Source organism: Cetorhinus maximus, chromosome 9, assembly GCF_964194155.1.
Source record: "Cetorhinus maximus chromosome 9, sCetMax3.hap1.1, whole genome shotgun sequence".
NCBI lineage: Eukaryota > Metazoa > Chordata > Chondrichthyes > Lamniformes > Cetorhinidae > Cetorhinus > Cetorhinus maximus.
This window is the reverse complement of record NC_135887.1, coordinates 27982822-28008027: the sequence shown is the minus strand read 5'-3', so window position 1 is coordinate 28008027 and position 25206 is coordinate 27982822. Positions and strand designations below refer to the sequence as shown.

The following is a 25206-nucleotide window of genomic DNA, read 5'->3' as shown; positions in this document are numbered from 1 at the left end:
AACCGCATGATCCCTTGTAATTCACCCAGGAGAATGGACTCATGAGTTAGCTGCCCTCCAGCAGTCGTGCCCCTTGGGGGGATCCACCTTCCTCACTCCCTTCATCACTGTTTCTGACTGCAGCAGATGGCAAATGGCACAGAATGAATGGTGGCTCCGGGCCTTACTGGGATTTCAATGTTGTGAAACCTAAGAGCCAGGAACAAACTTGCTGCAATGCGGGCTTCACCATAAAGAGAAGAACACAAGTGAGCATCTTTAACATCCAATTGCCTCATAATTAATAAGATGTCCCGTTAGGCGGCCACTTATGTTCACCGTGAACTCCACTCATCTGAAAAGACCCTCTTCCTACCTTCAGGGTTCTCACTGACTGACTAACTGTGTGATCAAGGTCAGTTTGGAAAAATTGTGCGCGTCACCATTCAAACTCACTCCACCACCTTCTACCCTCCCCCCTCACCCACCAACATCCCCCCATCACCATAGCCCACCCAAAATCACCATTCCTCTCCCCGCTGTCACCTTTGAACCTCCCCCCATTAACCTGGACCCTATAATAATCCACCTCTACATGCCTGTCTCCCCTCAGAGCCGACACCCATTACTGTCCCCATGCCCACCCTGATCCCGTCCCATCCTGTTATCTGAGCTGCCTGTCTAGTTCCCCTCCATGACCCTGCCCAATGAGACCTTCACCTACCAGACTCACACGCTGAACCTGCCACCCTACTGGATCCCACTTCCCCCTCTGACTGTGACTGTTCCCTCCTACCACCAGTACCCTGAGTTCTTCCCTCAGCATCCCACCATCGACACCACTGACCCCGCCCTCAAAGACATACCACCCCCCTTTCCCGAACACACTATTCCCCCATTCCCCGGACACTCTCCCCCACTTCCCCACATAGCCTGCCTCTCCTGCCCAGCCTCTGCTCCACCCTTCCACCCCGCCTCCCAGCCTTCACCTGCCTCCCATGGGCAGCCTCTGCTGCATCCTTCCACACTAACCCTCACCACCCCCAGGCACCCTTTGCCTTGCTCTTGTTTCCGGCTTCTGTTCCACCTTTCAACCCACTTCCAGTCTCTGCCTGCTTCCTGTTTCCAGCCTTGCTGCAGCTTTGGCTACCGGCACCCTATATGAGTGAAGGTTACGAGCGAAGGCAAAAGCAGCATCTACTGACCTCAAAAGTCCAGGAAGAAGTCCACCTTGCTAGGTGCACATCATTTATGTACCATCATGAAATTGAACATTCTAAATTCCCACTGGCGGGGTGCTTAATTTGGACGGGGAACACGATTCCGGTGTGTTGGCCTTTTACTGAGCATTCATAAGATGCAAATGGGGTTCCTGACAGCTCCACGGGACACTTGACCTGCCTTTAAGCCGCCATGAAGATCGGGAAATCAAGATTCCAAACTAATTTCCCACCACTGGGAAACTGATTTTTGGCCTCCCGCCAAATCTTGTTCCTCCGTTCACCACAAGTCCCACTGCTGGCTGGAGCGTAAGATTCTGCCCACAGCGCTGTTAGGGAGCAAGTCCCTGGAATTTGACCCAGCGACAGTAAACAAACGTTGATGTAGTTCCAAGTCAGGATGATGTGTAACTTTCAGGGAAACTTGCAGGCGGTGATGTTCCCATGTACCTGCTGCCCTTGTTCTTTTAGGTAGTAGAGGGTTAGGGTTTGGAAGGTGCTAATCGAAGGAGCCTTGTTGAGTTCCTGCAGTGCATCTTGAAGATGGTACGCACTGCTGCCATTATGCATCAAAGGCAGAGGGAGTGAATGTTTATGGTGGTGCTTTGTCCTGGATAGTGTCAGGCTTCTTCGGTGTTGTCTGGATGAGTGCAGCTCTAACAAGTGGAAAGTATTCCATCACACTCCTGACTTGTACCTTATTGTCGGTGGAAAGGCTTTGGGGAGTCAGGAACTAAGTTACTTGCTGTAGAGTTCCCAGCCTCTGACCTGTTCTTGTATCCACTAGTATTTATACAACTGATCCAGTTCAGTTTCTGGTCAATGGTAAGCCACCAGGATGTTGATGGTGGGGTTTCAGTGATTGTAATGCTATTTAATGCCAAAGGAAGATGGTTAGATTCTCTTGTTGGAGATGGTCATTGTCGGGCACTTGGGTGGTGTGAATGTTACTTTTCATGAATTTTCAAGCCTGTTATGCCCTTATTCAGGATGCAGACATGACAAAATAAATTGTGAAACAGGGCGGGGTCTGGTGAGGTTTGTGTTCGGCACTGGAAGCTCACAATTGAAGCAGCCAGGAGTTTAATGAGTGAGGTGTCAGCTGTGGCTCAGTTCATAGCACCCTCGCCTTTGAATCAGAGGGTTGTGGGTTCATGTCCCACTCCCGGAAACCAAGAACTGTGAATGTACTCAAAAGAGTTGCAATCTGTGACTGTTGATAACTCGAAAGAGTTAAGAAGCCAGTGATTCCATGTTGTTCGCACCTGCACTTCCAGCTTGTTGAAACAGCTAAAAGGCTTAGCATATGACGGCTGTAACTGTGTAAATTTGCTTCCTTTGGCAGTAGAAGGTGACTTGTTGAGCATTAGAAGTACCCATCCTATTCCCATATTTTGACTCTGGACAAGTCCAGATTGGTTCTTCTGTGGCCAAAACCACGCACCACAAGCTTGGCACATGATATCACAAACATCTGATTAACACAGGCAACAAAGAAATTCAGGTTCCTCAAGGGCCATCTTGGACAATGGAATCTCGAAACAAAAAAATGTTTTGGATTTCCTCCAAGAGCTCCAGAGTGTCAGACATCGTTTTAATGATTGCTGAACACTTCACAACTTTCTTGTGCAATGAGATCTACAAATATAGCCATAGCCACCAGAAGGGGTAGTGACCTATGACAGGGGGGAAGTTGCCTGGAACCAAAATTCCCAGCTGCCAGAGCTGACCATCAAAATTGAATTGATTTCCAGGAGCCATCTGCTAAACAGGGGCAAAGTGGACAGGGTTTCCAGTCTTAATCATTATCCGTCATCTCTTGTCAAAGTGCACATGTGCAGTAAAAGCTGTGCTCCTCCTCCACCAACACATCAATCATTCTCACTGGAAATCTGTCTCTCTCACGAGGGATTCCGGTCTTCGCCTTCAAAGGTATAAACTGAGAATTCTCTCCAAAGTCGCTCCAACTCCGGCAGCATCAACAACAGCCCGCCTCACAAGGTTTCAATCTCATTTCCCAAAATTCTGTTCTCCTGGATTCCCGAGTATACACTCAAACATTAACTCAAGATCAACTTCTGCTCTCCGGCTGCGCCAAGCAGAACACTACTGTTTCAAAGAGGTACCTTTTCCCCAACGGCTCGCAGCATGAAGTCACCAATTGTCAGCTGCCTTCTTCACTTCAAGTCTGCTGCCTGCAGCCCTTTTCCTGTTTGGAGCCTGTTGCTCTGCTGTTCTCTTTTTTAACTGAACTAGGATCTTTTCCTGTCCCTATCCCTTCTCTGGGTTCCTTCTTTTGGGGCTTGTCCCTGTCCCCTCTCACTGTGGGACCTCTCCCTGTCCCACCTAGGACACTTGCTGGCAATGACACGCCACTCTCGGTCACCTGACCCAGGTTTCTGCACCTTTCTTTCTCTCTCCCTTTATGCACAGGTGCGCTGGGCCTGTCTTGGGCCCGGTGAAGTTACACTACAGAACTGCTCATGTGCAGCCTTTCCCAGTCTGCACATACGTAAAGCTCCGAGGTCCATCAGGAGTTGAAGTTCCCGACCTCCGCTCTCAATTCCGAAGTAATTATAATTTTCATAACAAATACAAAATAATAACTTTGTAAAAGCAGAAAGCTAAAGATTAATTCTTGAAATGTTACTTACTCTGCTTTCAGAAACACATTCAACCCATGCCTCACTGCAATATTATGGGTAGCATGAACAGCACCTCCAACTCCATTCTTACTGTGAAGGAAGAGAAGATCTACTGCTGAGTAAATATCTTAAAGAGATGTTGTAATAAAAAAAAGGCTAATGGAGGTGAAAATGGAAGACAAGTCCAGATAGTATACATCCCAGAATACTGAATGAGACCAGAAAAGAGATTGCAGAGACACATGCAGAATCTTGGAATAGTTTTGGAAATCAGAACTGCATCCAAGCACTGGAGAGCAGCAAATGATATAATTCTGCTGAGGCAGAGAAACAGATAACTCCTGGAATTAGGGGTTGTGGATAAATCTAGAGTTTGTAAATTAGTGAAACTTAGAAGAGCACAGGCTAGTCAGGAACAGTCAGCAAGATCTATAAAGGGCAGATTTTTAACTAATTTAATTGAATTTTTAAAAAAAAATGTATTCTTTCATGGGGTGTGGATGTCGCTGGCAAGGCCAACTTTTGATGCCCATCCTTAATTGCCCCTTGAACTGAACGGCTTGGTAGGCCATTTCAGAGGGCAGTTAAGAGTCTGTCAGGCCTGACTAGTTTCCTTCCCTCAAGGACATTATTAAACCAGATGGGCTTTTATGACAATAAATGATAGTTTCATGGTCACCAATACTGAGACTAGCTTTAAATTCCAGGTTTATTAACTGCATTTAAATTCCACCAGTTGCTGTGGTGGGATTTGAACCCATGTCGCCAGAGCATTAGCCTGGGCCTCTGGATTACTAATCCAGCAACATTAGCACTATTCCACCATCCATTGAGAAAATAATTGAGGAAGTAAAGAGAATTAAATGGACATATATATCTTAGCTGAAGACATTTGATAATGTGCCGCATAAAAGACTTGTTTTGAATTAAAGGCATATGGAACTAACGCGAGTGGATAAGCATGAAAAGGTGAATGGTAAGGGTGTAGAAAAAAAATGAGTTGGGGTATGTGGATGTTTTGCAGGCTGGCAGGATGTGGTTACAGCATTTCCCAAGGATCTGGTTCTTTATTTACCATTTAGATAAATAATTTGGACATATGGGCATAGTAAAAATGTTATTAAATTTTGCAGAATTTATGAAATTAGGGACCAAGACAAGCTAAATACAATGGCAGAGATTTCAAGAGGACATTGAATAGTTAATAGAGTGGTAGGAGAAAAATATGAAGTATAATATTTTGGGAAATGGAACAGAAAAAGGAGTATTACCTAAATGGTAAGATTCTGAATAGAGTGCAGGAACAAAGGGATCTTTGAAGATGAATACGCAGGTAGAAAAAGGAAAAGTTGAAAAAGCCAACAAAAAAGTGGAATCTGAGTTTGGGTCATCAGGCATTGACTATAAAATCAAGGAAATTAGATTTAATTTGTACAAAAAATTGGTTAGGCTTCAGTTGCCATCCCTCACCCTCAACCCTCGGGATTTCTTTATTTGATCTGATTAGAGTTACTGTTGGACAGTGAAATATTCAAGATAACATTTAAAAACAGTATCACCATTCTATTAAAATTTACAACTATTTGATTCATTACTCACTTGCTGACATTGATGCTGACACTTGCAAATTTCTCCTTAAATGGGGCTGTCCCAAGATCCCAAGAAATAGAAAATTTCGCCTGTGATTACAATAGATTATCAGAGTAAGAAAAAAGCTGCAATACATCTAGTGAAAGTAGCAAATTAGAAACACTGGCCAGAACTTTCTGGCCCTGTTGGCACGGTCATCATGGTGGGGGGGGGTGGGGGGGGGGGTGGGGATGGGTGGGGGTTGGGGGGGTGGCAAGACAACCAAAAACCGGTTTCATGCTGTCGTGAAACCAGTTTGCAATTGTCTGTTCCGCCCGTCAGTGGCGGGCCATGTTTCTCACCACCATATGTCGGGAACCTAATTTCAATACTTTGGTATAAAAGCAAAATACTGTGGACACTGGAAACCTGAAACAAAAACATAAAATGCTGGAAAAACTCAGCAGGTCTAACAGCATCTGTGGAGAGAGGAAAAAAACAGAGTTAACGTTTTGAGTCCTTATGACTCTTCTTCAGAGCTAAAGAGAAGTAAAAATGTAATGACGTTTATACTGTTTAAGGGGTTGGAGCAGGTGAAGCTGGATAGAGGGCCAGAAATAGGCGGAGGCAAAGGAGAGATTGCCAGAGATGTCATGGGCAAAAGGACAAAGGGGTGTTAATGATAGTGGTACTGGCTAAAGGCGGGTCTCCACAGTGTCTAGAAGGCGTCCCAGGGATGTGTCACTGAATCAGGGCTGCAAACCTCTTGGCTTTTGGGGCCATGTCTTCACCAGAGCAGTCCTGGGCTGCAAGCATCGAGAAGTGTGCATGCGGCTGCAGTTAAAATATGGTGCCCTGCATGAGGAAGCAGCAAGGTAATGGCTTGGCGGGCAAATCAGAGGCCACCCGCCAGCAAGACGGCATGTTTCCTGTGGCTGCATAATTAATGAGGCAGGAATGGGACAATACGGCGCAAAAATCCACCATTGAGGCTGGCGAGTAAAATGACTTTTTCCCACCCGCTACCGCACTTTGTGCAAATCCAGGACCATTCCACACACTGTTTAAAGTTAAGTGCCATTAAACTAGCCCTGAACCAGAAATAATATTGGGAGACAACCCCTAGTCAGTGTTTATAAAGCATCAAAGACTGTAACAGAAGATGACTGGGTAGCAGTGGAGACTAATCAAATGGGAAAATAGGATGCAGCATCAGGGAGAAGCAGCAGTGCTTATAGTGGTCCTAAAAGCTAAAATCTGTTAAAACCTGCTCAGTCAAATATTTATTCATTACTTCCTTAAATTTTCCCCAGCTCCATTTCCCCTGCATCCCTAGACACTAGTAAATTCCTTCACCTTTTCTGTGGGTAGGTACATGGCTGAAAGGCTGTTCAAAGTGTTGATCTGATCCTGTCCTCAGCTTCACTTTCCTGCTTGTTCTGCTTAACTTTTGACCCCCCCCCTCCCATAGTTCAAGTCAGCCTTAAATATATTCAATGACCCAGGCTCCACTGCTCCCTGGGTTAGAGAATTCCAAAGATTAACAACCCACTGAGAGAAGAAATTCCTAATCTCCGTTTTAAATTCTGAATTTAAGTGAATTATTCTGAAACAATGCAATCTAGTCCTAGATTCCCCGAGAAACGGAAACATCCTCTCAGCATATGCCCTGTCAAGCCCCCTCAGAATCTATATTCCAACAAGATCATCACTCATTCTTCTAAAATCCACTGAGTATAGGCCAATGTGCTCCACCTCTCCTCATAAGACAACCCATTCATCCCAGGAATCAACCTAGAGAACATTCTCTGAACTGCCTAAAATGCAAGTGTATCTCTCTTTTAATAAGGAGACCAAAACTATGCATAGTACTCTGGGTGTGGTCTCAAGTATGCCCTGTACAGCTGTAACAAGAACTCTCTACTTTTATATACCATTCCCTTACAATAAAGGCTAACATTCCATTTACCTTCCTAATTATTTGCTGTACCTGTATGCTTACTTCTTGTGATTCATGCATGAGGACACCCAGGTCCTTCTCAACCTCAGCATTCAGCAGTCTCTCTTCATTTAAATAGGAGGAATAAAATACAGGGGGAATATGACAATACATCAGAATTCCTGAAACAACTTGGCCCCCTGCTTGTGCCTGGCTGATTCAGTTCTACACAAGAACCATCAGCTCAAACTCACTCCTAAAGATGTGTCATATGGCAAACTCATTGCCATTCCAAAGTCTGAAAAAGATCTCTCATTGGCAGCCAGCTATCAACCGATTTCATTACTTTCTGTGTGCTTTAAGATCTTAAGTGTCTTATCTCCATCCCCCTTGAAGTAAAGGCTGACATTCCATTTAGCTTCCTAATTATTTGCTGCACATGTATGCTTACTTCTTGTGATTCATGCACAAAGACACCCAGTCTCCAGCCAATCTAAATCACTCCACGTGATATAAGGAACATCTGAAAGCACTGGATAGTGCAAAGGCTATGGACCCTGACAATATTCCGGCAATAGTACTGAAGACTTGAGCTCCAGAACCTGTCATGCCCCTAGCCAAGCTGTTCCAGCACAGCTGCAACACTGGCATTTACCCGGCAATCTGAAAAATTGCCCAGGTTTGTCCTGTACACAAAGAGCAGGACAAATCCAACTTGGCCAATTACCGCCCTATCAGTCTACTCACAATCATCAGTAAAGTGATGGATGGGGTCAGCAACAGTGCTATCAAGCGGCACTTGCTTAGCAATAACCTGCTCACTGGCGCTCAGTTTGGGTTTCACCAGGTCACTCAGCTCCTAACCTCATTTCAGCCTTTGTTCAAACTTGGACAAAAGAACTGAACTCCAGAGGTGAGGTGAGAGTGACTGCTCTTGGCATCAAGGAGCCCCAGCAAAACTATACTCAATGGGAACCTAGCACAAAGGAAGATGGTTGTGGTTGTTGGAGGGCAATCATCTCAGTTCCAAGACATCACTGCAGGAGTTCTTCAGGGTAGTGTCAGAGGCCCAGCCAGCTTCAGCTGTTTCAACAATGACCTTCCTTCCATCATAAGGTCAGAAGTGGGGATGTTCGCTGGTGATTGCACAATGTTCAGCACCATTCGTGACTCCTCAGATACTGAAGCAGTCCATGTCCAAACGCAGCAAGTCCTGGACAATGTCCAGGCTTGGGCTGACAAGTGGCAAGTAACATTCATGCCACACAAGTGCCAGACAATGACTATCTCCAACAAGAGAGAATCCAACCATCGCCCCTCGACATTAAATGGTATTACCATCGCTGAATCACCCACTAATAACTTCCTGGGGTTACCATTGACCAAAAACTGAACTGGACTAGCCATATAAATACTGTGGCCACAAGAGCAGGTCAGAGGCTGGGAATCCTGTGGCTAATAACTCACGTCCTGACTCCCCAAAGCCTGTCCACCATCTACAAGGCACAAGTCAGGAGTGTGATGCAATACTCTCCACTTGCCTGGATGAATGCAGCTCCAACTCAAGAAGCTCACACCATCGAGGACAAAGCAGCCCGCTTGATTAGCGCACAAGCCACAAACATTCACTCCCTCCACCATGGGCCTACAGTGGCAGCAGTGTCAACTATCTACAAGATGCACTGCAGGGATTCACCAAGGCTCCTTAGACAGAACGCTACCATCTAGAAGGACAACCACCACCTGGAGGTTCCCCTCCAAGTCACTCATCATCCTACTTAGAAATATATCGCCGTTCCTTCACTGTCACTGGGTCAAAATCCTGGAACTCCCTCCCTAACAGCACTGTGGATGTACCTACACCACATGGACTGCAGTAGCACTATACCTGTCTTCATGGCTTCTTTTTCCTTCCTAACATCACTTGAGGTGTACATACATCACAGGGCTGCAGAGTTCAAGAAGGCAGCTCACCACCACCTTCTCAAGGACAATCATAGATGGGCAATAAATGCTGGCCCAGCCAGCGAAGCCCACATCCCACGAATGAATAAAAAAAACCCTGCAACGAATATCTGTGGCTTGAGAGCAGCCTTAATGTTGAGCAAACTGCTTTTTGTAGGCTGCAGCACATAGGATCAAGTATTGCACTCACCACCACCATCAAAAATGGCTTCAAGAAGAACCTTTCTTTATTCTTTCATGGGATGTGGGTGTCGCTGCCTAGGCCAGCATTTTTAATGCCCATCCCTAATTGCCTTTGAGAAGGTGGTGGGTGAGCTGCCTTTTTGAACCCTGCAGCCCTGTGATGTATGTACACCTCAAGTGATGTTAGGAAGGAAAAAGAAGACATGAATACAGGTATAGTGCTACTGGACCTCACAGTTGCTTACAATACAGTGTGCCACACTGGCCTGTTCCTAACGCTATCCAGAGTGCTTCCAATATGGGTTGTGACAGTTGTTGAAACACTTCTTTGTAACAGATGATTCAGAGTCCACCTTGGACAAGGGTGAAATGCATTGGGAAACAGGCCAATGGACTACCTCAGAGCTCAGTTCATCTCTTCTGATGACATCTGTTGTGCCACCAAAGCTCCATCCTTCTGAACTCTGGACCAGAGCGCCTAACAAAGATGTTACAAAGTTGACAGTCTACTGCAGCACATGGCATCTCACACAGGATCCCTCCAAAACATATTCAGTGTATTCCACCTCCATAATGTCAGTGCCAAAAGAGAATTACTGTCTACATGGGTGGCCAGAGACTAAAGCATGATCCCAACCTAACATATTTGGGAATGCCTCTAGATGTGACTCTGTCCTTTTGGGAACATCTGCAGAAATCAGCCAAGGTCAAAATCAGAAACAATCTACTAACTAAACTTGCTGGATCTATGTGGGGCACCGCTGCCACAACACTCTGAATCTCAGCACTTGCCCTACTATACTCTGCAGCAGAGTACGGTGCACCTGTCTGGCAAAGGTCACCATACACACATCTTGTGGGCATTCAATTGAATGCAATGATTAGAATCGTAACTGGAATTCTACGTTCAACACCCTTCCCCTGGCTTCCTGTCCTTGTAAACATCACTCCCTCGTACATCCGCGGTTTGATGAAAACCCACAAACTGGTTGAAACCATCTGTGCTGCACCTCACTTACCACTATAACTACCTGTTCAACCATCTACTTTCCATTTTCCATCTCAGTGCCCCACATGGAACAACCTTCCTGAGCAAGATCTACCAGTAGACATTCTTTGGATCAATGAATGAAAAAAATGGGAAGCCACTAACAAGTTCCTTGTGAGAAGCCCCATCTGTCAAATGGCAGGCTTTGAACTACCATGGCAAAGGTTGTCCTTGCTAAACAGGTTTATGATAGGTCAAGGCCCCTGTGCAGCCAAACTGCACCATTGGGGCCTCAGTATAAACCTCTTATGCACCTGTGGAGGGACACACACAATGCTGCCTTTACTGAGAAGTGTCCCCTCTACAGGTTAAATAGTGGACTAATCATCTTAAACTCACCAAATAAAGAGGCTATTGCTTGGTTTTGGAGGATTTCATTCACTCAGTAAAACAATTAGAAATAATAATTTGCTTTTCAATTCTTCCTACCAAAGTGAACAACGTCACATTTTCTCACATTATACTCCATTTGCCAAAATTTTGCCCACTCAACTAACCTCTCTATATCCCTTTGCAGACTCTTTGGGCTTGATTTTCAACTCAGGGTCAGGAACCCAATACGCAAATAATTTCTGGGACCCAATCTCCTGCCGCATCTGCGTCACTCACATAATGCCATCTGCAAATGTGAATGTCCTAATTGACCCAGAGATGAGTTAGGTGCCTAATTTGTAGCATCAAGCATTACCAGTACGTGGGAGCTGCCTGCAGAGCATGAGTGGTAAAGGCGGAAGGCAGCCATGATGGGGCCTGCTGCTGTCTTGCCGAGGAATGCAGGCAGCACCCAGAGAGCCAGCAGTATCACCCAGCATGAGAGTAGTCAAATTGCCAAATGAAAGGTAATGTGCCTGATCTGGAGCAAGATCAACCAGGTCCAAAAACTTTTCAATGTGGCACTCCACTAGTTATAGTTTGGCAACCTTTTTCCCAACTGTTTCCTCTTACTAAGCCATTCCTCTATGTTAATATATTACCCCCAACAACATGAGCTCTTTCTGTGTGTAGTAAACTTTATGTGGCATCTTATCAAATGCCTTTTGGAATCTATTACCATCTTTACCCTCCTTAGTAAACCACGGATGTATCTTTCTCACTGAGTTTTTGTTTTTCAATAGAATGTACTTTTGTTGAGTATGTTAAATTGTTTCTTTAAATGTTTCCCACTGTTCATTTATTGCCATACCTTTTAGTCTATTTACCCAATCAACCTTTGCCAGCTCTCCACTCATGCCTATATAATTGGCTTAGTTTAAATTAAAGATTCTTGTTTGTGGTTGGAGATTCTATTTTCAACTTAATGTGGAATTTAATCATCTTATGATCACTATTTTCCATTGGATCATTTACTATGACATTGCTAATTAACCTTGCCTCATTGCACAATACTAGGTCTAAAATAGCTTTATCCCCAGTTGGTTCCACATTGCATTGCTCCAGGTAATGGTCACAAAAGCATTCTACAAACTCCTCTTCCAGACAACCTTTGGAAATTTGATTAGTCTAGTCTAGATGAAGATTAAAGTTCCCCACAACAATGCATTGCCTTTGTTACAAGCTCCAATACTTTATTAATGCCCTGTTCAATGGTATAACTACTGCTAGGGGACCTATAAACTACTCCCATCAGCATTTTCTGATCCTTGCTATTCTTGATCTCCATCCATACAGATTCTGTTTCTTGATTTTCTGAGCCAAGATCCTTTCTCACTAGTGTACATATGTCATCCTTTAGTAACAGGACTACTGTTGCTCCTTTTCTATTCTGCCTGTCTTTACGAAATAGTATACTGTGGAATATTTATTTTCCAACCTTGATCACCTTGTAGCCATGTCTCTATAATGGTGATTAGATCTAAACCATTTATTTATATTTTTGCCACTAGTTCATCTATCTTACTGCAGATACTCCATGCATTCAGATAAAGTTACTTCAATTTTTTTTACTGCCATTTCCTGCATGGACCTTACTCTGTGATGCACAATTACTGTTAAACTCTCTGCCCTCCCTAACCCACCAGCTAGTCTTTGCTCACAACAACCATAGAAACAAGGATGAGTAGGTCATTTGGCCCTTCGAGACTGCTCTGCCATTCGATATGATCATGGCTGATCCTTTATCTCAACGCCATATTCCTGCTTTCTCTCCATACCCCTTGATACCCCAAATATCCAAAAAATTATCCAGGCCTCCACAGCCTTCTGTGGTAGAGAATTCCACAGGTCAACCAGCCTCTGAGTGAAGAAATTTTTCCTCATCTCAGTCCTAAATGGCCTGCCCCGTATCCTGAGACTGTGGCCCATGGTTCCAGACTGCCCAACCAGGGTAAACATCCTCCCTGCATCCAGTCTGTCTAGCCCTGTTAGAATTTTATACGTTTTAATCAGGTCCCCTCTCATTCTTCTAAACTTTAGTGAATACAGGCCCAGTCAAATCAATCTCTCCTCATTCGACAGTCCTGCCATTCCCTGTATCAGCCTAATGAACCTTCACTGCACTCCCTCTATGGCAAGTATATCCCTATCTTAGGTAGGGAGACCAAAACTGTACACAATACTCCAGGTGTGGTCTCACCAAGGCCTTGTATAACTGCAGTAACACATCCCTACTTCTGAACTCAAATCATCTTACAATGAAGGCCAACATACCATTTCCCTTCCTAATTGCTGCCTGCACCTGCCTGTTTACTTCCATTGACTCGTGTACAAGGACACTCAGATCCCTTTGTATATCTACATTTCCCAATATATCACTATTTAAATAGTGTTTTTCTGTTTTTCACACCGAAGCGTATAACTTCACATTTATCCATGTTATACTGCATCTGCCATGTGTTTTCCCACACGCGCAACTTGTCTAAATCACCCTGAAGCCTCCTTGCATCCTCCTCACAACCCAGCCAGTTTTGTGTCAGCAGCAAACTTGGAAATATTGCATTTAGTTTCCTCTTCCAAGATGCACTGCAGGAATTCACCTTCCAAACCCATGGCAGCTACCATCTAGAAGGACAAAGGCACCAGATAGATGGGAAAACCACCACCTAGAAGCTCCCCTCCAAGTCACTCACCATCCTGATTTGGAAATATCAGACAATGAAGGTTCATTTGTCGGCATCCTCCCGCCAGCTTCTATGTATCGCCGTTCCTTCACTGTTGCTGGGTCAATATCCTGGAACTCCCTTCCGAACTGCACTGTGCGTGTACCAACACCACATGGACTGTAGTGGTTCAAGAAGGCAGCTCACCACCACCTTCTCAAGGGCAATTAGGGATGGGCAATAAATGCTGGCCCTGCCAGCGAAGCCCACATACCATGAATTAATAAAATAATATATCGTGAATACCTGGGACCCAAGCACTGGTCCCTGTGGTACACCACTAGTCACCACCTGACACTCAGAAAAGGACCCATTTATTCCCACACTCTGTTTCCGGTCTATCAACAAATTATCAATCCATGCCAGTATATTACCCCCGATCCCATGTGCGTTAATTCTGCCCATTAGCCTCTTTATGTGGGACCTTATCAAAAACCTTCTCAAAATCTAAATAAACATCATCCACTGGATCACCCTTATCTATTCTACTAGTTACATACTCAAAAATCTCCAGTAGATTAGTTAACCATGATTTCCCTTTCATAAACCCATGCTGACTTTATCTAATCCCGCTAACCCTTTCTAAGTGTTCTGTTACCACGTCTTTTATAATAGACTCTAGCATTTTCCCCATTAATGATGTTAGGCTACCTGGCCTGTAATTCTCAGTTTTTTTCTCTCCCTCCATTTTTAAATAGTGGGGTTACATTTGCCACCCTCCAATCTTAGGAACTGCTCCAGACTCTATAGAATTTTAGAAGATGACCACCAATGCATCCAATATTTCCAGGGCTACTTCCTGGGATGTAGATTATCAGGCCCAGGGGATTTTTCAGCCTTTAACCCCATTAATTTCTCTCACACCATTTTTTTACCAATACTGATTTTCTTCAATTCCTCCCTCTCACTAGACCCTTGGTTCCCTAACATTTCTGGGAAATTATTTGTGTCCTCTTTTGTGAAGATAGAAGCAAAATATGTGTTCAATTCTTTTGTCATTTCTTCGTTCCTCATTATAATTTCCCCTGTTTCTGACTGTAATGGACCTACATTTATCTTTGCTAATCTTTTTCTCTTCACATAATTATAGAAGCTTTTACAGTCAGTTCTTATGTTCCCTGCAAGTTTACTCTTATACTCCATTTTTCTCTTCTTGATCAATCTTTTTGTCCACTCTTGCTGAATTCTAAACTGCTCCCAATCCTCAGGCTTGCTGCTTTTTCTGGCAATTTTATGTCTCCTCTTTGGATCTTAATACTATCCCTAATTTCATTTGTAATCCATGGCTGAGCCACCTTTCCTGTTTAATTCTGCCAGGAATTAATAGTTGTTGTAATTCATGCATATGGTCCTTAAATATTAGCCATTGTCTATCCACAATAAACCCTTATAGAAAGGTTCCCCAATCCGTCATTGCCAACTCGTGCCTCATACCCTCATAATTCCCTTTATTTAGATTCAGGACCCTAGTTTCAGATTCAACTTCTTCACTCTCCATCTTAATGGACAATTCTATCATTTTATGCTTGCTTTTCCCCATGGGACCCTGCACAACAAGATTGTTAATTAATCCTTTCTCACTGCGCAATACCCAGTCTAGGATAGCCTGCTTCTAGTTGGTTCCTCAATGTATTGGTCTAAAAAAACCATCATGCACACACCCCAGGAAATCCTCCTCCACAGTATTATTGCTAGTTTGGTTTGTCCAATCTATATGTAGATTAAAGTCACCCATGGTTACAGTTGTGCCCTTATTGCATGCGTCTCTAATTTCCTGCTTAATGCCTTCCCTTACATCTCCGTTACTTTTTGAGGGCCTATAGACAACCCCCCACCAACTCCCCCTTTGATGTATCATCTCCACCCAAACAGATTCCATATCATGATTTTCCGAGCCAATATCCTTTCTCACTATTGCACTGATTGCCTCCTTTACTAACAGAGCTACCCCAACTCCTCTCCTTAATTGTCTGTCCTTCCTAAATATTGAATACCCCTGGATGTTCAGTTCCTATCCTTGCTCACCCTGCAGCCATGTCTCCATAATTGCAACTATATCATAACCGTTTATATCTGCGCCATTAATTCATCTACCTTATTGCAAATGTTCCACGCATTAAGATACAATGCCTTTAGACTCATCTTTTTAACCTTGTTAGTCATCTTAGCTTTATTTTGCACTATGACCCCATTTGTTTGTCACCCTTGTTTTTTCTTCTTTCCACTTTTGCTTCTTACTTTTCAGTCTTTCGTTTCTATCCTTGTTTCCCCCTCCTCTGTCTCCCTGCTCAGGTTCCCATCCCCCTGCCATTCTAATTTAAACCCTGCTCAACTGCCCTAGCAAACACTTCCCCGAGGACATTGGTCCCAGTCCTGCCCAGGTGCAACCTGTCCTGTTTGTACTGGTCCCACCTTCCCAGAGCCGGTCCCAAAGTCCCAGGAATCTGAATCCCTCCCCTCTACACCATTTCTTCAGCCATGTATTCATCCAATATATCCTGTTATTTCTACTCTCACCTGCAATATACTTCAATATTGCCACAACTTTTATCTTTGGATTTCTAAATCTCCTTTTACCCAAACCCTCCTTCATCCTCTGGCACCCCCCAATTAGTTTAAAGCCATTTTTCCCTCCTCTAACCAAATTTGCTGGTGTACTCTTACTTTTATGCACTCTGTCCCTTCCTGTGATACTCTGGCCATCATTATCGCATTGCCGTACTATTACTTTGTCCTTTGTCTTTAACTTTCCAAATCTCGCCTTGTGTGAACCCTTCCCCTCCAACTATCTTCTACCCTGAAGATAAGTACAAAATATTTGTTCAAAGTCTCTGCCATGTCTGTTTCCCATTAATTCCCCAGCCTTATCCTCTAAGGGACCAACATTTACTTTAGCTATTCGCTTCCTTTTTACCTCAACTCTCCGTTCCTCCAACTCTGTGCCCTTGTGCACCTCCCTCTCTTCACCTCATAATTGATAGCTTTCCCTTTGCTGTCAGGCCTTATGCTCTGGAATTCCCTTCCTAAACTTCTTTACCTTTCATTCTCTCTCCCTCTCTCTTTCTTTAAAATCATTCTTAACACTCACCTCTTCATCCAAGCTATTTTTAAAATCTACCTCACATTCTCCCTTTCCTCAGCATCTATTTATTTCTGATTATGCCACTGAAGTATCATGGGACTTTTTTCTACATTATAGGTACAAAAAAAATGCAAGTTATGATTGTTTGTACATATCTGAATACATGTGTGTATGAACATCTACATGTATGCATGTGGGAAAATGCTGTATGTCTACATGTGGAGGGGAGGGCTTTTTATGTACATGTGTGCATACATGTAATGGTTAGACTGTCTCATGTACATGTGTGTGCACATGTGCTTGTTTTAGGTGAAGAGCAATGAACGCCCGGTGTTTATTTAACTTTTAACATGTGAAAGTACAATGATTTCACTACTTACTTGTGAATCAGTCTTGAACACTGGGTGGGAAATCTCACAGCTTAAGAATGATAAGGAAGATGTTGTTTCTTGATTGGTACACTTGACGTCTCCAAGCTGAGAAGAAAGTAACATGGGTAACAAACAGGTTAGATGCAAAAATGCAGGTAAGGTCAAGTGATGAAACTCAGCAATGCTGATTTGATTCTCTGATTTCAACTTGATTGAACATTTTCTTTTGGGTTTTGTGTCTCAAGCTGTGAAGTGGAGATGATGCTCACTCACATGACGCCATCTAAAAACCAATATTAAAAGGGCCAGTGCAAAAATGAAATTTAGAGGAACCAGGAGGCATCCAGGATCATTCATAAGAAGAAGAGGTAGCACAGGGATTCAATGATGCTTCCCCAGAATTACTACTGGGTGCAGTCAGGAGCAGGGGGAACATGTCTTCCCCATTGCTGGGGGAAAAGGTATGTTAGGAGGTGGCTGAGGTGGTGAGCAGCTGCCCTGGTCTTGGTTGCAATGTAGGAAACAGTTTAATAACCTAACCAGGTCAGGAAAAGTGAGTGCATCTGATGATTCACCTACATCCTGTTGTGCAATTTCAACCCACTGTCTTGCCAAGCTTGCCCCATCATATCAACTCCTTACATCCACTTCCTTCTCTACCTAAGCATTTTCTCACCTCCCCATTTATCTATCCATTGCTGCCATTCACTCCACCTTATCCAATGTGATGCATCTGTATGATAGTCACTCTCACTAAATTTACTGCATCCAGTTGGTAAATATTTGATCTCCACTTACAAGTTTTGTTTCTTTGGCCGGGATTTTCTGGGCCCGTCACAGGTGGGACCCACTGCGGGCGAGGTGGCACCCCAGCCAGAAGTCCATTGACTTGCGGCGGGACCCGAAGATCGCGGTGGTGGGCGGGTGCAGAAAATCCTGTCGTCTGTCTTAATAAGGGGCATGCGAGGAGACAGGTGACAGGTCAATCATCTGAAAGCAATTGGTTCAAGTGGTGTTACTTCCTGTAGCAGGAAGCTAAACTAGCTAGTGACTCATCAGAGGGTCTATAAAGGAGACAGGCTTTTAAAACTGCGCAGTCAGTAAGGGGCTCACAAGCACAAGGAGACAGGCAACTACACTGGAGTGAGACAGACGAGTGAGTAGCGAATTATGTTCATGTGGGAATTCAGTGCATGGGGGAAAGAGGTGTGGCATACATAGGAATTATTCTAAGTTAATTGAGTAATAAAATTAACTAAATAACTTAAGTTACAATGGCAGGACAAGTGTTATGTTGCAGCTGTGGAATGTGGGTACTTTTGGACGCCAAGGCAATTCATGACAAATACATCTGCAGAAAGTGTAAGCAGCCAGAGGAATTCTAGGTCAGGATTATTGATCTGGAAGCTGAACTGCAGACACTGCTCAACTTAAGCGAAGGGGAGAAATACCTAGACACATTGTTCCAGAAGATGGTCACACCTTTTAGAATAGAGTCATGTGTTTTGGTCAGCAGTGAGGGACAGGAGGGCGTGACCATGACTGAGGCGGGTAATGGGACCGACCAGACAGTATGGTGGAGCCTCAAACTTTGCAAATGTCAGACAGGTTTGAGGTGCTCAAAGCCTATGTGGATGAAGGTGAGGTCTGCAAGGTGGATGAGCAGGCTAGCCATGGCAACATGGTACAGGAAGCCATTCAAGCGGGAGGAGCAAACAGGAATGTAATGGTAGTAGGGGGACAGTATAGTGAGGGGATTGACACTGTTCTCTGCAGCAAAGACCAAGAGTCCAGAAGGCTGTGTTGCCTGCCCGGTACCAGGGTGCAGGACATCTGCACAGGACTGGAGAGGAATTTGTAGTAGGAGGGGGAGAGTCCAGTTGTCATGGTCCATGTTGGTACCAATGACATAGGCAGGACAAGGAAGGAGGTTCTGCATTGTCAGCATGAGAAGCTAAGTACCAAATTAAGAAGCAGAGCCTCAAAAGGTAATAATCTCTGGATTATTACCTGAGCTACATGCAAATTGGCATAGGGCAAATAAGATTAGAGAGATGAATGCGTGACTGAAAGACTGATGCGGGAGAAGTGGGTTCCGGTTTGTGGGCACTAGCACCAATATTGAGGAAAGTGGGGGCTGTACTGTTGGGACAGTTTACACCTGAGGTGTGCTGGGATGGGTGATCTAGTGAATCACATTAACTAGGGAAGTAGAGAAAACTTTTATCTAAACAAGGCAGGGCGGGGGGACGGTTGCTGGGAAAGGGGTCAAGCTTGGGTAGATGTGGCAAATCAAGGTATAGATTCAAAGAAGCAGACCATGCTAGTAATATGGGAAATGAGGGTCATGGAATAGCAGGAAGTGATAACATCCAAGCACATACCAATAGTCAAGACTAGATGTTACAAAGATAACAAAAAGACAAAACTAGAGACTCTGTATCTGAATGCACATAGCATTCATAACAAAGTAAATGAATTGATAGCGTACAATGAAGTAAACAAATATGATCTGATAGCCATTACGGAGATGTGGCTGCAGGATGACAAGGATTGGGTCATGAATATTGAGGGGTCTATGATATTCACAAAGAGTAGGAAGCGTATGGGCAGGGTATGTTGCGAAAGTGATGAATAAAGCATATAGTATCTTAGGCTTTGTTAATAGGGGTATTGAGTACAAGAGTAAGGAAGTCATGTTGAACTTGTATAAGACACTAGTTAGGCCTCATCTGGAGCACTGTGTCCAGTTCTGGGCACCATACTTGAGGAAGGGTGTGAAAGCATTGTAGAGAGTGCAGAAGAGATTCACAAGAATGATTCCAGGGATAAAGAACTGTGGCTGTGAGGATAGATTGGTGAGATTGGGACTGTTTTCCAAGGAGAAAAGAGGCTGAGAGGTGACTTGACAGAGGTATTCAAGATCCTGAGGGGTATGGGCAGGGTAAATAGTGAGAAAATGTTCCCACTCAAGAGAACATCAAGAACTAGAGGGCCCAGATTCAAAATAATTGGCAAAAGGAGTAAACGTGATGTTAGGAAAAATTTTTTCACCCAGAGGGTGGTTGGAACCTGGAACAAACTTCCTGAAAGGGTGGTGGAGGCAGGTTCAATTGAGGTATTCAAAAGGGAATTGGATTGCTATCCGAAAAGAGAGAATGTGCAAGGTTATGGGATAAGGCAAGGGAGTGGGATTAGATAGAATGCTCTTTCAGAGAACCAGTGCAGACTCGATGGGCTGAATGGCCTCCTTCTGCACTGCAAAGATACTGTGATATTGTGGAGGGGTAGCACTGTTAATCAAAGAGGGCATTGGGCATTGGTGCAATAGTTAGAGATGACCTTGGTTCAGTAGATCAGGATGTAGAATCGGTTTGGGTGGAGATGAGGAATAGTAAGGGAAATAAGTAATTAGTGGGAGTGGTCTTCAGGCCCCCTAACAGTAGCCACAATGTAGGACAAAGTACTTAAGACGAAATATTGGGTGCTTGTGATAAAGGGACAGCAAAAATCATGGGTGATTCTAATCTACACATGAACTGGAAAAATAAGACTGGCAATAGTAGCCTAGATGAGGAGCTCATAGAATGCTTTTGAGATAGTTTCTTAGATCAGCACGTTCTGGAATCAACCAGAGAGCAGGTTATATTAGACTTGGTATTGTGTAATGTGACAGGATTAATGAATGACCTCAGAGTGAAGGCACCCTAGGTAGCAGCGACCACAATATGATTGAATTTTGCATCCAGTTTGAAAGGGAAAAGAGTGGGTCTAAGGCTAGTATTTTAAACTTAAATAAGGGTAACTATATGGGCATGAAAGACTGGCTATCTGAAGTGAACCAGGACACTAGGTTAGGGGACAGATCAATAGAGAAGCAGTGGCAGACATTTAAGGGGATATTTCGAAATACTCATAATAAGTATATTCCTACGATAAAGAAAAATTCCAAGGGAGGACCCACCATCCATGGTTAACTAAAGAAGTTAAGGAAAGCATCAAGCTTAAGGAAAAAGCATATAATTGTACAAAGATGAGTGGCAGGTCAGATGATTGGTCAGAATATAAAGAACGGCAGAGAATGACTAAAAGGTTAATCAGGAGAAAGAAATTAGAGTATGAGAGGGAGTTGCTAGAAATGTAAAAATGGATAGCAAGAGTTTCTACAGGTATTTAAAAAGAAAAAAAGTAAAGTGAGTGTTGGTCCTCTAGAGAGTGGCAGTGGGGAGTTAATAGTAGATAATAAGGAAATGTGGTTGAAATGAGCAAATGGTTTGCTTCTGTCTTCACTAGAGGGGACGCAAAAACATTACAGTAATAGCTGTAAATCAGGAGATGGAAGGGAGAGGGGAACTTGGTGAAATTACAATCACTAGGGAAGCGGTACTGAGCAAACTGATGGAGCTGTGGCTGACAAGTCTCCCGGTTCTGATGGACTTCATCTTATGGTCTTAAAAGGAGGTGGCAAATGAGGTAGGCGGCTAATGACGTGCTGGTGTTAATTTTTCAAAATTCGCTAGGTTCCAGAAAGGTTCCATCGGACTGGAAAGTAGCAAATATAAGCCCTCTATTCAAGGAGGCAGAAAACAGGGAACTATAGGCTAGTTAGCTTGACATATGTTATGGGGAAGGTGTTAGAATCAATCATTAAGGAGGTTACAGTTGGGTACTTAGAGAAACCCAAGGGAATTGGGAAGAGTCAGCATGGTTCTGTGAAAGGGAAATCATGTTTAACCAATTTATTGGAGTTCTTTGAAGGAGTTACATATGCTGTACATAAAGGGGAGCCTGTAGACGTGCTGTACTTGGATTGCCAGGGGGCATTTGATAAGGTGCCACATCAAAGGTTATTGTGGAAGATAAAAGCTCATGGTGTAGGGAGTAACATATTAGCATGAACTGAAGATTGGCTGGCTGGAAAAAAAAACAGCATTCATTCATAAATAGGTCTTTTTCCAATTGGTAGGATGTACAAGTGGAGTCCCACAGGGGTTTATGCTGGGGCCTCAACTTTTTACAATTTATATTAACGACTTAGATGAGGGGAGTGAAGGCACAGTAGCTAAATTTGCAGATGACACAAAGATCGGCAGGAAAGTATGTTGTGGAGAGGAGATAAGGAGGTTGCAGATGACATAGATAGGTTGAGAGAGTAGGCAAAAATCTGGCAGATGAAGTATAATGTAGGAAAATGTGAAATTGTTCACTTTGGCAGGAAGAATAAAAAAGCAGAGGATTACTTAAATGGAGAATGGCTGCAGAGTTCCAAGGTGCTGAGGGATCTAGGTGTTCTAGTGCATAAGTCACAAAAAGTTAGCATGTAGGTACAGCAAGTAATTAATAAGGGCAATGGAATTCTATCCTTTATTATGAGAAGAATTGAACATAAAAGTAAGGATGTTATGCTTCAGTTATACAGGGCATTGGTGAGACCACATCTCTAATATTGTGTGCAGTTTTGGTCTCCTTATTTAAGGAAGGATACAAATGCATTGGAGGCAGTTCAGAGGGGGTTTACTAGATTGATACCTAGATTGAAAATGTCGGATTGTGCCTGGAGTATGCAAGATACCTTTGGTGCATTTGTGGGTTGTCTTATGAGGAAAGGTTAAACAGACTGGGCTTGTTTCCACTGGAGTTTAGAAGGGCGAGTGGTGACTTGACTGAAGTAGAAAAGATCCTGAACGGTCATTGAGTCATAAGAGGTCTACAGCACAGAAAAAGGCCCTTTGGCCCATCGAGTCTGTGCTAGTCAAACAAGTACCTAACTATTCTAATCCCATTTTCCAGCACTAGGCCCATTGTCTTGTGTGCCATGGCATGGCAAGTGAACATCCAAATGCTTCTTAAATATTGAGGGTTTCTGCCTCTACCACCCTTTCAGGCAGTAAGTTCCAGATTCCTACCACCCTCTGGGTGAAAAAATTCTTCCTTACATCCCCTTTAAACCTCTGCCCCTTACCTTAAATCTATGCCCCCTGGTTATTGATCCCTCCACCAAGGGGAAAAGTTCCTTCCTGTCTATCCTATCTATGCCCCTCGTAACTTTATACACCTCAATCATGTCTCCCCTCAATCTCATCTGCTCCTTGGAAAATAACCCCAGTCTTTCCAATCTCTCTTCATAACTAAAAGCCTCCAGCCCAGGCAACATCCTGGTAAATCTCCTCTGCACTCTCTCTAGTGCAATCACATCCTTCCTATAGTGCAGATTCCAGAACTGCACACAATACTCTAGCTGTGGCCTAACCAGCGTTTTTTTACAGTTCCAGCATAACCTCCCTGCTCTTATATTCTATGCCTCGGCTAATAAAGGCAAGAATCCCATATGCCTTCTTAACCACCTTATCTAACTGTCCCGCTACCTTAAGGGACCGGTGGACATGCACACCAAGGTCCCTCTGATCCTCGGTACTTCCCAGGGTCCTACCATTCATCGTGTATTCCCATGCCTTGTTTGTCCTGCCTAAGTGCATCACCTCACACTTATCCCGATTAAATTCCATTTGCCACTGATCAGCCCATCTGACCAGCCTGTCTATATCGTCCTGTAATCTAAGGCTATCCTCCTCACTACTTACCACCCCACCAATTTTTGTATCATCTGCGAACTTACTGATCAACCCTCCTAACATTCAAGTCTGAATCATTTATATATACCACAAACAGCAAGGGACCCAACACCGATCCCTGTGGAACCCCACTGGACACAGGCATCTAGTCACAAAATCACCCCGACCATCACTCTCTGCTTCCTGCCACTCAGCCAATTCTGGATCCAATTGGCCAAATTGCCTTGGATCCCATGGGCTCTTAACTTCGTTATCAGTCTCCTATGCGGGACCTAATCAAAAGCCTTGCTGAAGTCCAAGTAGACTACATCAAATGCATTGCCCTCATCTACATATCTGGTCACTTCTTCGAAAAATTCAATCAAATTGGTCAGACATGACCTCCCTTTAACAAAACCATGCTGACTGTCCTTGATTAATCCCTGCCTCTCCAAGTGTAGATTAATTCTGTCCCTCAGAATTGCTTCCAATAGTTTCCCCACCACTGAGGTTAGACTGACTGGCCTGTAGTTCCCTGGTTTATCCCTTCCTCCCTTCTTGAATAACGGTACCACATTGGCTGTCCTCCAGTCCTCTGGCACCTCTCCTGTGGCCAGAGAGGTATTGAAAATTATTGCCAGCGCCCCTGCTATCTCCTCCCTTGCCTCACTCAATAGCCTGGGATACATTTCATCCGGACCTGGAGATTTATCTACTTTTAAGCCTGCCAAACCACTTAGAACCTCCTCCCTTTCTATGCTAATTTCTTTAATTATATCACAGTCTATCTGCCTGATTTCCATACCCACGTCATCCCTCTCACTTGTGAACACCGACACAAAGTATTCATTTAGAACCCTATCTATGTCTTCCGGCTCCACACACAAATTACTACTATGGTCCTTAATGGGCCCTACTCTTTCCCTAGTTATCCTCTTACTCTTAATGTATTTGTAAAATAACTTTGGATTTTCCTTTGTTTTACCTGACAATGTTTTTTCATGCCCCTTTTTGCTCTCCTAATTTCCTTTTTAAATTCCCCCCTACATATTCTATACTCCTCTAGGGCTTCCATTATTTTGAGCCCTCAGTATCTGCCATAAGCCTCCCTTTTCTCTTCATCCAATCCTGTATATCCCTCAACATCCAGGGTTCCCTGGATTTGTTGGTCCCACCCTTTCTCTTTACTGGAATATGTTGGCTCTGTACTCTCCCTATTTCCTGCTTGAATGAGTCCCACTGCTCTGACACAGATTTACCTAAAAGTAGCTGCTCCCAGTCCACACTGGCCAAATCATACCTGATCTTATTAAAATCGGCCTTTCCCCAATTTAGAACTCTGATTTCTGGCCCATCCTTGTCCTTTTCCATAACAACCTTGAATCTAACGGAGTTATGATCACTATCTGCAAAATGCTACCCCACTGATACCTCTACCATTTGCCCGGCTTCATTCCCTAAAATTAAGTCCAGGACCGCCCCCTCTCTTGTAGGACCTTCTACGTACTGGCTTAAAAAGCTCTCCTGGACGCATTTTAAGAATTCCACTTCCTCTAAAC

General features: G+C 43.9%; 1 protein-coding gene across 1 annotated transcript in view; it reads right to left on the bottom strand.

The window, feature by feature from the left end:
* The window catches only part of LOC144684520 (integrin alpha-E-like), a 324928-nt gene that overhangs the window by 53515 nt on the left and 246207 nt on the right, over positions 1 to 25206 (bottom strand). Inside the window, exons 29-31 of the mRNA XM_078548383.1 lie at positions 17106 to 17201; positions 5444 to 5523; positions 3854 to 3934 (exon numbers count right to left, since the gene is read on the bottom strand). Of these exons, the coding sequence (XP_078404509.1) occupies positions 3854 to 3934; positions 5444 to 5523; positions 17106 to 17201 (257 nt within the window). The remainder of the gene's footprint in view (positions 1 to 3853; positions 3935 to 5443; positions 5524 to 17105; positions 17202 to 25206) is intronic.